The sequence below is a fragment of the Macaca fascicularis genome, chromosome 18 (genome assembly GCF_037993035.2).
Source record: "Macaca fascicularis isolate 582-1 chromosome 18, T2T-MFA8v1.1".
Lineage (NCBI taxonomy): Eukaryota > Metazoa > Chordata > Mammalia > Primates > Cercopithecidae > Macaca > Macaca fascicularis.
Window position 1 is genome coordinate 35327420 of NC_088392.1, and position 13142 is coordinate 35340561.

General features: G+C 40.1%; 1 protein-coding gene across 5 annotated transcripts in view; it reads right to left on the reverse strand.

Moving 5' to 3' along the window:
- POLI (DNA polymerase iota) overlaps positions 1-12922 on the reverse strand; it is a 32397-nt gene extending 19475 nt beyond the window's left edge. Inside the window, exons 1-3 of one of the 5 annotated variants that reach the window (XM_005586662.4) lie at positions 12784-12922; positions 10963-11088; positions 1858-2022 (exon numbers count right to left, since the gene is read on the reverse strand). In XM_005586662.4, coding sequence (XP_005586719.3) covers positions 1858-2022; positions 10963-11088; positions 12784-12892 — 400 coding nt within the window. In that variant the 5' untranslated portion in view covers positions 12893-12922. Of the gene's footprint in view, positions 1-930; positions 1121-1857; positions 2023-10962; positions 11089-12417 lie in introns of those variants that run through there. The other 4 variants (XM_015439976.3, XM_005586663.4, XM_045378237.2 and 1 more) reach the window with 4 other exon arrangements.
- Positions 12923-13142: the final 220 nt, after the last annotated feature.

The window sequence follows — 13142 nt, forward strand, 5'->3', positions numbered from 1 at the left end:
CTCTGTGAATGACACGGAAGATCATTAAGCTCAAAGGCAAGCTACAGAATTGTATATATTATATAATCACTTCTGTGTACACTAAAACTCAAATTTTTATTTTTTCTCCACAGGGAAAGTTCTAAAAACTAAAGTTTTAATATTTAGACACAATTTTGCATAATAAAAGCAGTGATATCCGGGAGTATAATCTTGTCTTTTCTGCTTCACTATCCCTTCTTCTTTCCTCCCATTTCAGCACTACACCTTTCCCACCACAAGTTAACCAATGTTAAAAACCTGTAATATACCCTCTAATGTTTCTCTTCTTGTTCATATGTAGACATACACATATATATGAGAGGAGGCATTTAGGCCATCATTTTACACATTTGGAAAAACATGATACATCATTTTGTACCTTGCCTTTTATTCACTCAACAAAGCCTATCTCCATCAGTCAAATAGTATTGTACCAATGCATTCTTTTTAATGGCTATATAATATCCATCATACAGATGTCTTAGTTTATTTGGCTATTCCTCTTGATGGACATTTTTCCTTCCATATATTTGACAATCATAAACCATGCTACGATAAATATTGTTGTACATATGTCCTTATGTACTTGTGGTTCTCCTTTTTTTAGAGACAAGAGTCTCACTCTGTCATGCACATGCAGGCTGGAATGCAGTGACACAATCATGGCTCACTGCAACCTCGAGCTCCTAGGCTGAAGCAATCCTCCTACCTCAGCATCCAAAAGTGCTGGGATTACAGGTATGAGTCACAATGCGCCAGTCTCATGATTTTATTTCTATTTGATAAACTCCCAGCAATGATCTCACTGGATGGAAGAACATTTATCTTTAAACTCAGTAAGTGTTCTTGATACTTTTTCTCACATTCCTTTTAATTTTGGGTAAGTATGATGGATATAAAATATCTGACTAATTCAAATTTCCTTGGCCACTAATAAATTTGAGTATTTTTTCCTTATAATTGTTAGACACTGGGTTAAGTTCTTCTTGTCAACTGCCTATTCATATTCTTCATCCTTTTTTATTAGGTTTCTTTTTCCTGTTAATTTCTAAGAGCTCTTTGTATATTATAGACATTTAACCCAGTCATCTGAAAATTGCTGTGATAAAAGGAAAACAAAAAAAAGTAAAAAAGACAAATAATTGCAAAGCTGATCATTATGCATTTTTACACTATATATTAAGTAACTGAGGTTTTTGAAATTAAAAGTAATTGTGAAAGCCACAATTACTTTTGCACCAATCTACTATATTTGCAATGTGCCAGTGCACACTCATTTTTATTTTTCCTGTAATTTACTATAACACTAAGATTTAAATCCAAACCTTAGCATGGGAAAGTTTAGCTACATTGTAATATTTAGTATATATATAAAACCTAAGAAAATATTAATATATCCAATATTTTTATTAATATTTCATAAATCAATTTTTAATTATGCTGATCAAAAGTTACAGAAGCCTCTTTCAATTATCATGAATGCATTAGAAAACAACATTATTTTTTCATAATTCATTTAAACTTAAAATTTTAAAGACCTGGCATCTTTTACAGTACAGTTTCCCATTTTCTCACTTTTAAACTTTGTTTTCCATTTTTCCCTGTTATATAAACATCAATCATAACAGGGTTAAAATTTCTTCCAACTATACATCTTCTTAAAAATACTATTCACAGCATACAGTTATCCTTTTACATAATTTTTAAAGTTGACAAGACCCAAAATAAGAAGTTATTAGGAAAAAGCATCTTATGTTATTTTTACATTTACTAAAAAATTCATGTAATGAACAGGCATCGTACATAAAAATTAATGCTAATGCTTATCATTTGTACCTGTAACCTTATAAGACATTTCTCTGTAGCGGGTCAGGTCTTCTCCATTAACTAATACCAGCTGTGGACACTTTTCTTTTGCATCTCTGACGTTCATAAGTTTCTTAACTCCAAGTTTCCTAGCTTCATAGTTGCAGGTAACCACCAAATATTTCTGTTGAACCCCTATAAAAATATTTTAGGAGAAACTCAAGCACAATTGAAGAAACATTTAAAGACATTATTAATTCCATATTACATTTGTCTAAGTTGTAAGACAGTTTTGATAAGAAGCAAAAGCCCTGTCTCAAAAAACACAGCCTCCAGGAGCAAGATGGCCGAATAGGAACAGCTCCAGTCTCCAACTCCCAGCGCGAGCGACACAGAAGACCGGTGATTTCTGCATTTTCAACTGAGGTACTGGGTTCATCTCACTGGGGAGTGCCCGACGACCGGTGCTGGTCAGCTGCTGCAGCCCGACCAGGGAGAGCTGAAGCAGGGCGAGGCATTGCCTCACCTGGGAAGCGCAAGGGGGAAGGGAATCCCTTTTCCTAGCCAGGGGAACTGAGACACACAACACCTGGAAAATCGGGTAACTCCCACCCCAATACTGCGCTTTAAGCAAACAGGCACACCAGGAGATCATATCCCACACCTGGCCGGGAGGGTCCCACACCCACGGAGCCTCCCTCATTGCTAGCACAGCAGTCTGTGATCTACCGGCAAGGCAGCAGCGAGGCTGGGGGAGGGGCGCCTGCCATTGCTGAGGCTTAAGTAGGCAAACAAAGCTGCTGGGAAGCTTGAACTGGGTGGAGCTCACAGCAGCTCAACGAAACCTGCCTGTCTCTGTAGTCTCCACCTCTAGGGACAGGGCACAGTAAACAATAACAAACGCAGCAGAATCCTCTGCAGACGCAAACGACTCTGTCTGACAGCTTTGAAGAGAGCAGTGGATCTCCCAACTCGGAGGTTGAGATCTGAGAAGGGACAGACTCCCTGCTCAAGTGGGTCCCTGACCCCTGAGTAGCCTAACTGGGAGACATCCCCCACAAGGGGCAGTCTGAAACCCCACACCTCACAGGGTGGAGTACACCCCTGAGAGGAAGCTTCCAAAGCAAGAATCAGACAGGTACACTTGCTGTTCAGAAATATTCTATCTTCTGCAGCCTCTGCTGCTGATACCCAGGCAAACAGGGTCTGGAGTGGACCTCAAGCAATCTCCAACAGACCTACAGCTGAGGGTCCTGACTGTTAGAAGGAAAACTATCAAACAGGAAGGACACCTACACCAAAACCCCATCAGTACATCACCATCATCAAAGACTAGAGGCAGATAAAACCACAAAGATGGGGAAAAACAGGGCAGAAAAGCTGGAAATTCAAAAAATAAGAGCGCATCTCCCCTGGCAAAGGAGCGCAGCTCATCGCCAGCAACGGATCAAAGCTGGACGGAGAATGACTTTGACGAGATGAGAGAAGAAGGCTTCAGTCCATCAAATTTCTCAGAGCTAAAGGAGGAATTACATACCCAGCGCAAAGAAACTAAAAATCTTGAAAAAAAAGTGGAAGAATTGATGGCTAGAATAATTAATGCAGAGAAGGTCATAAACGAAATGAAAGAGATGAAAACCATGACACGAGAAATACGTGACAAATGCACAAGCTTCAGTAACCGACTCGATCAACTGGAAGAAAGAGTATCAGCGATTGAGGATCAAATGCATGAAATGAAGCGAGAAGAGAAACCAAAAGAAAAAAGAAGAAAAAGAAATGAACAAAGCCTGCAAGAAGTATGGGATTATGTAAAAAGACCAAATCTCCGTCTGATTGGGGTGCCTGAAAGTGAGGGGGAAAATGGAACCAAGTTGGAAAGCACTCTTCAGGATATCATCCAGGAGAACTTCCCCAACCTAGTAGGGCAGGCCAACATTCAAATCCAGGAAATACAGAGAACGCCACAAAGATACTCCTCGAGAAGAGCAACTCCAAGACACATAATTGCCAGATTCACCAAAGTTGAAATGAAGGAAAAAATCTTAAGGGCAGCCAGAGAGAAAGGCCGGGTTACCCACAAAGGGAAGCCCATCAGACTAACAGCAGATCTCTCGGCAGAAACTCTACAAGCCAGAAGAGAGTGGGGGCCAATATTCAACATTCTTAAAGAAAAGAATTTTAAACCCAGAATTTCATATCCAGCCAAACTAAGTTTCATAAGTGAAGGAGAAATAAAATCCTTTACAGATAAGCAAATGCTTAGAGATTTTGTCACCACTAGGCCTGCCTTACAAGAGACCCTGAAGGAAGCACTAAACATGGAAAGGAACAACCAGTACCAGCCATTGCAAAAACATGCCAAAATGGAAAGACCATCGAGGCTAGGAAGAAACTGCATCAACTAACGAGCAAAATAACCAGTTAATATCATAATGGCAGGATCAAGTTCACACATAACAATATTAACCTTAAATGTAAATGGACTAAATGGTCCAATTAAAAGACACAGACTGGCAAACTGGATAAAGAGTCAAGACCCATCAGTCTGCTGTATTCAGGAGACCCATCTCACACGCAGAGACATACATAGGCTCAAAATAAAGGGATGGAGGAAGATCTACCAAGCAAATGGAGAACAAAAAAAAGCGGGGGTTGCAATACTAGTCTCTGATAAAACAGACTTTAAACCATCAAAGACCAAAAGAGAAAAAGAAGGCCATTACATAATGGTAAAGGGATCAATTCAACAGGAAGAGCTAACTATCCTAAATATATATGCACCCAATACAGGAGCACCCAGATTCATAAAGCAAGTCCTACGGCCGGGCGCGGTGGCTCACACCTGTAATCCCAGCACTTTGGGAGGCCGAGGCGGGCGGATCACAAGGTCAGGAGATCGAGAGAACGGTGAAACCCCGTCTCTACTAAAAATTACAAAAAATTAGCCAGGCGCGGTTGTGGGCACCTGTAGTCCCAGCTACTCGGGAGGCTGAGGCAGGAGAATGGCGTGAACCCGGGAGGCGGAGCTTGCAGTGAGCCGAGATTGCGCCACTGCACTCCAGCCTGGGCTGGGCGACAGAGCGAGACTCCGTCTCAAAAAAAAAAAAATAAATAAAGCAAGTCCTTAGAGACTTACAAAGAGACTTAGACTCCCATACAATAATAATGGGAGACTTCAACACTCCACTGTCAACATTAGACAGATCAACGAGACAGAAAGTTAACAAGGATATCCAGGAATTGAACTCATCTCTGCAGCAAGCAGACCTAATAGACATCTATAGAACTCTCCACCCCAAATCAACAGAATATACATTCTTCTCAGCACCACATCGTACTTACTCCAAAATTGACCATGTAATTGGAAGTAAAGCACTCCTCAGCAAATGTACAAGAACAGAAATTATAACAAACTGTCTCTCAGACCACAGTGCAATCAAACTAGAACTCAGGACTAAGAAACTCAATCAAAACCGCTCAACTACATGGAAACTGAACAACCTGCTCCTGAATGACTACTGGGTACATAACGAAATGAAGGCAGAAATAAAGATGTTCTTTGAAACCAATGAGAACAAAGATACAACATACCAGAATGTCTGGGACACATTTAAAGCAGTGTGTAGAGGGAAATTTATAGCACTAAATGCCCAAAAGAGAAAGCAGGAAAGATCTAAAATTGACACTCTAACATCGCAATTAAAAGAACTAGAGAAGCAAGAGCAAACACATTCGAAAGCTAGCAGAAGGCAAGAAATAACTAAGATCAGAGCAGAACTGAAGGAGATAGAGACACAAAAAACCCTCCAAAAAATCAATGAATCCAGGAGTTGGTTTTTTGAAAAGATCAACAAAATTGACAGACCACTAGCAAGACTAATAAAGAAGAAAAGAGAGAAGAATCAAATCGACGCAATAAAAAATGATAAAGGGGATATCACCACCGACCCCACAGAAATACAAACTACCATCAGAGAATACTATAAACACCTCTATGCAAATAAACTGGAAAATCTAGAAGAAATGGATAATTTCCTGGACGCTTACACTCTTCCAAGACTAAACCAGGAAGAAGTTGAATCCCTGAATAGACCAATAGCAGGCTCTGAAATTGAGGCAATAATTAATAGCCTACCAACCAAAAAAAGTCCAGGATCAGATGGATTCACAGCTGAATTCTACCAGAGGTACAAGGAGGAGCTGGTACCATTCCTTCTGAAACTATTCCAATCAATAGAAAAAGAGGGAATCCTCCCTAACGCATTTTATGAGGCCAACATCATCCTGATACCAAAGCCTGGCAGAGACACAACAAAAAAAGAGAATTTTAGACCAATATCCCTGATGAACATCGATGCAAAAATCCTCAATAAAATATTGGCAAACCGTATTCAGCAACACATCAAAAAGCTTATCCACCATGATCAAGTGGGCTTCATCCCTGAGATGCAAGGCTGGTTCAACATTCGCAAATCAATAAACATAATCCAGCATATAAACAGAACCAAAGACAAGAACCACATGATTATCTCAATAGATGCAGAAAAGGCTTTTGACAAAATTCAACAGCCCTTCATGCTAAAAACGCTCAATAAATTCGGTATTGATGGAACGTACCTCAAAATAATAAGAGCTATTTATGACAAACCCACAGCCAATATCATACTGAATGGGCAAAAACTGGAAAAATTCCCTTTGAAAACTGGCACAAGACAGGGATGCCCTCTCTCACCACTCCTATTCAACATAGTGTTGGAAGTTCTGGCTAGGGCAATTAGGCAAGAGAAAGAAATCAAGCGTATTCAGTTAGGAAAAGAAATCAAATTGTCCCTCTTTGCAGATGATATGATTCTATATTTAGAGAACCCCATTGTCTCAGCCCAAAATCTCCTTAAGCTGATAAGCAACTTCAGCAAAGTCTCAGGATACAAAATTAATGTGCAAAAATCACAAGCATTCTTATACACCAGTAACAGACAAACAGAGAGCCAAATCAGGAATGAACTTCCATTCACAATTGCTTCAAAGAGAATAAAATACCTAGGAATCCAACTTACAAGGGATGTAAACGACCTCTTCAAGGAGAACTACAAACCACTGCTCAGTGAAATCAAAGAGGACACAAACAAATGGAAGAACATACCATGCTCATGGATAGGAAGAATCAATATCGTGAAAATGGCCATACTGCCCAAGGTAATTTATAGATTCAATGCCATCCCCATCAAGCTACCAATGAGTTTCTTCACAGAATTGGAAAAAACTGCTTTAAAGTTCATATGGAACCAAAAAAGAGCCCGCATCTCCAAGACAATCCTAAGTCAAAAGAACAAAGCTGGAGGCATCATGCTACCTGACTTCAAACTATACTACAAGGCTACAGTAACCAAAACAGCATGGTACTGGTACCAAAACAGAGATATAGACCAATGGAACAGAACAGAGGCCTCAGAAATAATACCACACATCTACAGTCATCTGATCTTTGACAAACCTCAGGAAAACAAGAAATGGGGAAAAGATTCCCTATTTAATAAATGGTGCTGGAAAAATTGGCTAGCCATAAGTAGAAAGCTGAAACTGGATCCTTTCCTTACTCCTTATACAAAAATTAATTCAAGATGGATTAGAGACTTAAATGTTAGACCTAATACCATAAAAATCCTAGAGGAAAACCTAGGTAGTACCATTCAGGACATAGGCATGGGCAAAGACTTCATGTCTAAAACACCGAAAGTAACAGCAGCAAAAGCCAAAATTGACAAATGGGATCTCATTAAACTAAAGAGCTTCTGCACAGCAAAAGAAACTACCATCAGAGTGAACAGGCAACCTACAGAATGGGAGAAAATTTTTGCAATCTACTCATCTGACAAAGGGCTAATATCCAGAACCTACAAAGAACTCAAACAAATTTACAAGAAAAAAACAAACAACCCCATCGAAAAGTGGGCAAAGGATATGAACAGACATTTCTCAAAAGAAGACATTCATACAGCCAACAGACACATGAAAAAATGCTCATCATCACTGGCCATCAGAGAAATGCAAATCAAAACCACAATGAGATACCATCTCACACCAGTTAGAATGGCGATCATTAAAAAGTCAGGAAACAACAGGTGCTGGAGAGGATGTGGAGAAATAGGAACACTTTTACACTGTTGGTGGGATTGTAAACTAGTTCAACCATTATGGAAAACAGTATGGCAATTCCTCAAGGATCTAGAACTAGATGTACCATATGACCCAGTCATCCCATTACTGGGTATATACCCAAAGGATTATAAATTATGCTGCTATGAAGACACATGCACACGTATGTTTATTGCAGCACTATTCACAATAGCAAAGACTTGGAATCAACCCAAATGTCCATCAGTGACAGATTGGATTAAGAAAATGTGACACATATACACCATGGAATACTATGCAGCCATAAAAAAGGATGCATTTGTGTCCTTTGTAGGGACATGGATGCAGCTGGAAACCATCATTCTTAGCAAACTATCACAAGAACAGAAAACCAAACACCGCATGTTCTCACTCATAGGTGGGAACTGAACAATGAGATCACTTGGTCTCAGGAAGGGGAACATCACACACGGGGGCCTATCATGGGGAGGGGGGCGGGGGGAGGGATTGCATTGGGAGTTATACCTGATGTAAATGACGAGTTGATGGGTGCAGCACACCAACATGGCACAAGTATACATATGTAACAAACCTGCACGTTATGCACATGTACCCTACACTTAAAGTATAATAATAATAAATAAATTTAAAAAAAAAACACACAGCCTCCATAAATCAAATTTCTATAATGCAGAAACATTAGGTTTTCAAGCTATCTCCTAATTATGAATTATAATATACCAATGTATTATTTTTCCATACCCCACTTTTAATCTCTGGTTGTTTTGTCTCCTTGAAGAAGGAAAGTTATTATTAAATAACAAAACACTGAATAACACAGAATTACAAGTTAGATCAATTATTCATATACAAAAGGTAATCTGTGTATTACATTTCTCAAATTTAGTAAAAATGAACCTAAATCGATATATTCTATGGAATCTTCAGTGATAACATACAAACCAAATCTCTCTAGGATTTTTTTTCCATACAATATAAAAGCAGATTAATTTATATTGCCATATAATAGGGCATGTTCTACCAAAAAAAAAACCAGATGAAAATAATTGAGTACAACTAAATACTGGTTGCTGCTAGAAAAACTCAACTTCTCTTCTGAGTAATTTGCTAATATAAAGCAATATAAAATATAATATGTACATGAAATATATAAAACAAGTGCCGGGCTACAGCAATTTTTAGGGATCTAATAGTTACCTACTACTTATTGAACTGTTCTATCAAAAATGATTAAATAATCATTTATTTACAGACTGCATAAAAAGTTCTAGTTTATTGGTGACTCAAGAGCGCTAAAAATTATTTGCTCTTCTCTTTTTATACAAGTTTATTACTTGCTTACCACTGTAAGAGTAATGTTCACCTAAAATATGTAAAATACAAACATGTAGAAAAAAAAGGTTATGTCCATTTCTCTGTTAGACATTGTTTCTAAAATTTTGATGTCATAAACAAGGCAAAGAAATGTTATTTTTATATAAAGTTTTTTCATATATCAGGTAACGCCCAAAATATAATCATGGAACCAAAGGTAGTAGTAATTTTAGACTCCACAGTGAACTATTTAAAAAAATCAGATTGGTAGATTTCTTAACTAAAAAAGGAGTTTTTTAATAGAGCATTACATTATATGGCCTCATCACTGCATGTCACTAGCCTGAGTTTGTCATATATTTGTTGAGTATAAATGAAAGACTACTGGTCGGGAACGGTGACTCTCGCCTGTAGTCCCAGCACTTTGGGAGGCCAAGGCAGGTGGATTGCCTGAGTTCAGGAGTACGAGACCACCCAGGGCAACATGGTAAAACCCCGTCTCTACTAAAAACACGAAAAAATTAACCGAGTGTGGTGGCGCACACCTCTAGTCCCAGCTACTTGGAAGACTGAGATAGGACAATCACCTGAGACCCAGAGGCAAAGGCTGCAGTGAGCCAAGATCGCACGACTGCATTCCAGCTTGGGCTGGAGTGAGAACCCATCTCAACAACAACAACAAAAAATGAAAGACTACTTTAGTTTTCCCCAAAAAACGCGGAGCATTCACATCCCTCACTTCCCAATAATCATTCATTCGTACTTAATTACACTTTTTTTTATTAAGCATTATCCACAGAACATCTTATATCACAGTGCTACTACTTAGAAATGCCTTCAGGAGAAAAAACTTAAGGCCCATGATTCTAAGTTCTTGGCAACCTTTAGGAAGGTTTTAAGATCCTAGACTCACCTTGGCATAGCAAAAACTAGTCACCCCTTTGTTCTTCAGTAAAGCAGCTATGCTGGATTGGGATTTATTAAGCCAAAGTGGGCACAAGAGGGTAGCAGCAAGTGAAGCAAAACTGTTCTTTATGCTTATACTAAAGGAAGAATCTTTCCTGCATGCATGAAAATCTCTTTATCTTTCTCAATTTAAAATATGAATAATAAAAATGATAAAACAAGCCAGTATATCAACAATATCCAATATAAAATTTATTTTGGCTTTTATTTAAAAAGCTGCTTATGTTTTTATGGAAAGTTTGCTGTCTTAGTAAAACTAAGGTTTATGTTCAAAATCCAACTAGTTTGTTAGACGTTACACAATTTAAGAGTTAATTTCAGAAAGGGAAGGACAGATGAACACTTCCATTAAAATGTAATAAGAGGTTGTTTTTTGAGAGGAAAGCCTGTAAAATTTCAAATACTGAGAAAAAGAAATCTGCCCAGCAAACTAAGCTACTAACCAGCAGAGAAAAGTAAAATTTATTCTGCTTTCTCTTCATTTGTTCTGCCAACTACACTATTCTCAGATTCACCACTTATTAAATGAGGCTTGTAAAATTTACACTTGGTAGTGAAGCAAAAATGACCAGCTATAAAGCACTGTAAGAACTGCTTCCAAAATCTTTCTTAATAAGGTTAATAAATCAGTATATAATGAGCATGAGCTGCTAATCTAATCACTATGCAATAAAAATATTATAAATGTACAATTACCTAAAGGTTTGTCTTTTAGCTCTGGATTTGAGATCATTTCTACTTGTGCATAAAAGCAATCCAGATCCACATGTACTATGACTCTGGATGAAGAATTTCGTGTGGGCAACACTTGATCACGAACTCCTGCACAATATGCAAAGAAATAAAAAGAAATTCAGGATGCTTATTATCTCTGAGCAACTCACAGTTCCTTAAAACATGGTACCTGTGAAGGAAGAATGCAGAGCGATGTTAGTTTTTTCCTGGATTATGTGTGAAAGCATTGAAATTACAAAGACATGAAACTCTACTTAGAGTAGGGTTTTCAGTCCTCTTAATTACTGTTTCTTTGTGCACTGCATTTTTCTCAGGATAGTAAAAAGTTTGAGGGGAAAAAATGTGATAAATAATGGATGATGCAAGAGCTGATACTATCACCTGAAAGTTTATAGTAGCTTTTAGTGTAAACCAGAAGGGGCAGAAAAGTTGAAATGACATTGGTTTTCACACAACTTGAAAATTATTCTAAGCAGCATGCCCTTACATTTAAAACAACAACAACAAAAACTGAAATACAAAATGGCAAAAGACAACCAGTGGGTACCAGTGTGGGCTATTTTTAGCTCCCATGACAGCAGGATTACCTGGTTTAATGCTAAATCGCCAGTGCCTAAAACAGTGTCTAGGACATAACAGACCATCAATAAATATTCACTAAATTGAAAGACTGAATAGTTCTTTGATTTTAAAAAGTTGTTAGGTCATGTGCGGGGGAGGGAATGACAGAGGCGACTCCTTCTCTCAACACTGGCTAAAAACAAGACAGGCAAAATACAATACAATATTCTTGTTGGGATCCTGGAACAGAAAATGAACATTAGCAGAAAAACTGGTAAAATCTGAATAAAGCGTGTAGCTCGGTTAACAGTATTATACCAATGTTAATTTCCTAGTTTTGACAAATGTACTGAGTTTATGTCAACACTAGGGGGATCTAGCTCCGCAACTTTCAAGTAAACCTAAAGCTGTTTCAAAACTTAAAAAGGCCAGGCACGATGGTTAACTCCTGTAATCCCAACACTTTCGAAGCTGAGGTGAAAGGATCGCTTGTGGCTGGAGTTTGAAACCAGCCTGGACAACACAGCAACACCTGATCTAAAAAAAATTTGAAAATTAGCCAGGTGTGGTGGCACGTGCCTGTTGCCCCAGCTACTCGGAAGGGAGAGGCTGAGGCAGAGGATCACTTGAGCCCAGGGGTTTGAGGCTGCTAGGAGACCTTGTCTCTAAATTAATGAATGAAAGAAAACCAGCAGGAAATGAGAACCGGTGCCTTTGCATGCAGGCCCTGAGGTGGGCGGTACAAGGTAAAGACCAGAGCGGAAAGTGGGTCACCGGAGACGTGACCACAGCGGACCTGACTCCGCCTAGGTTCTAAGCCATCCCTTCCTGCCAAGACTGAGAACCAGGTCCCACCTTCTGCCAAATGAGCGACAAGGTCCTCAACTTCTCCAAACTTAAAAGGCCCAGAAGCCTCTGCAGTTGTCGTCTGGCTGGCTGAGGGATTCCCGCCCCACCTGGCCCCTCACAGAGGACGATGCAGATGCACCCTCGACACGCATTTGTAGTGTGGACACGCCCCACCCTACTCCTACTGAGTGAAGCCATTCCTCTAGAGGTACCCGCCGCGTAACACCAGGCAGAAGGAGGCAGCCCTCTCTTAGAGGGGCCGAGCGGGGCGGGGACGGTCGCGCCCCAGTGGCCGCCGCCCAGAGCGTCCGCCAGCCCCACCCTTCTTATTTACACCCAAGGAGGCCGCTGGCTCCTCTGGCTGCGGCGCACCCTGCGAGCTGGCTGCCGCCCCCACGTCCGCCAGTTCCATGGGCCAGGCCTCGGTGTCGCCCTCGTCGCCGCCGCCTTCCTCCTCCGGCCCCACCCCCAGCTTCTCCATCCCGCCGCTGCCAACCGCAGCGCTACTTCCGGCCGCTTCCGCCTGGTCTCCAGGGAAACCGGGGGCGGCAGTCTCCTGCCGCTCCGTACGTCGCGCCTGCGCAGTCGTGGTCGACCAGCCTGTTGCCCAGAGTGACGCGCATGCCAGGGAATCGTAGAGGTCCACGTGCGGAAGTTTTTCCCGCTGGGTGGAGGCCGGAAGCAGAGAGATTGAAAGCACAAGTGACTATTTGTTTTATTTTTATTTTTTT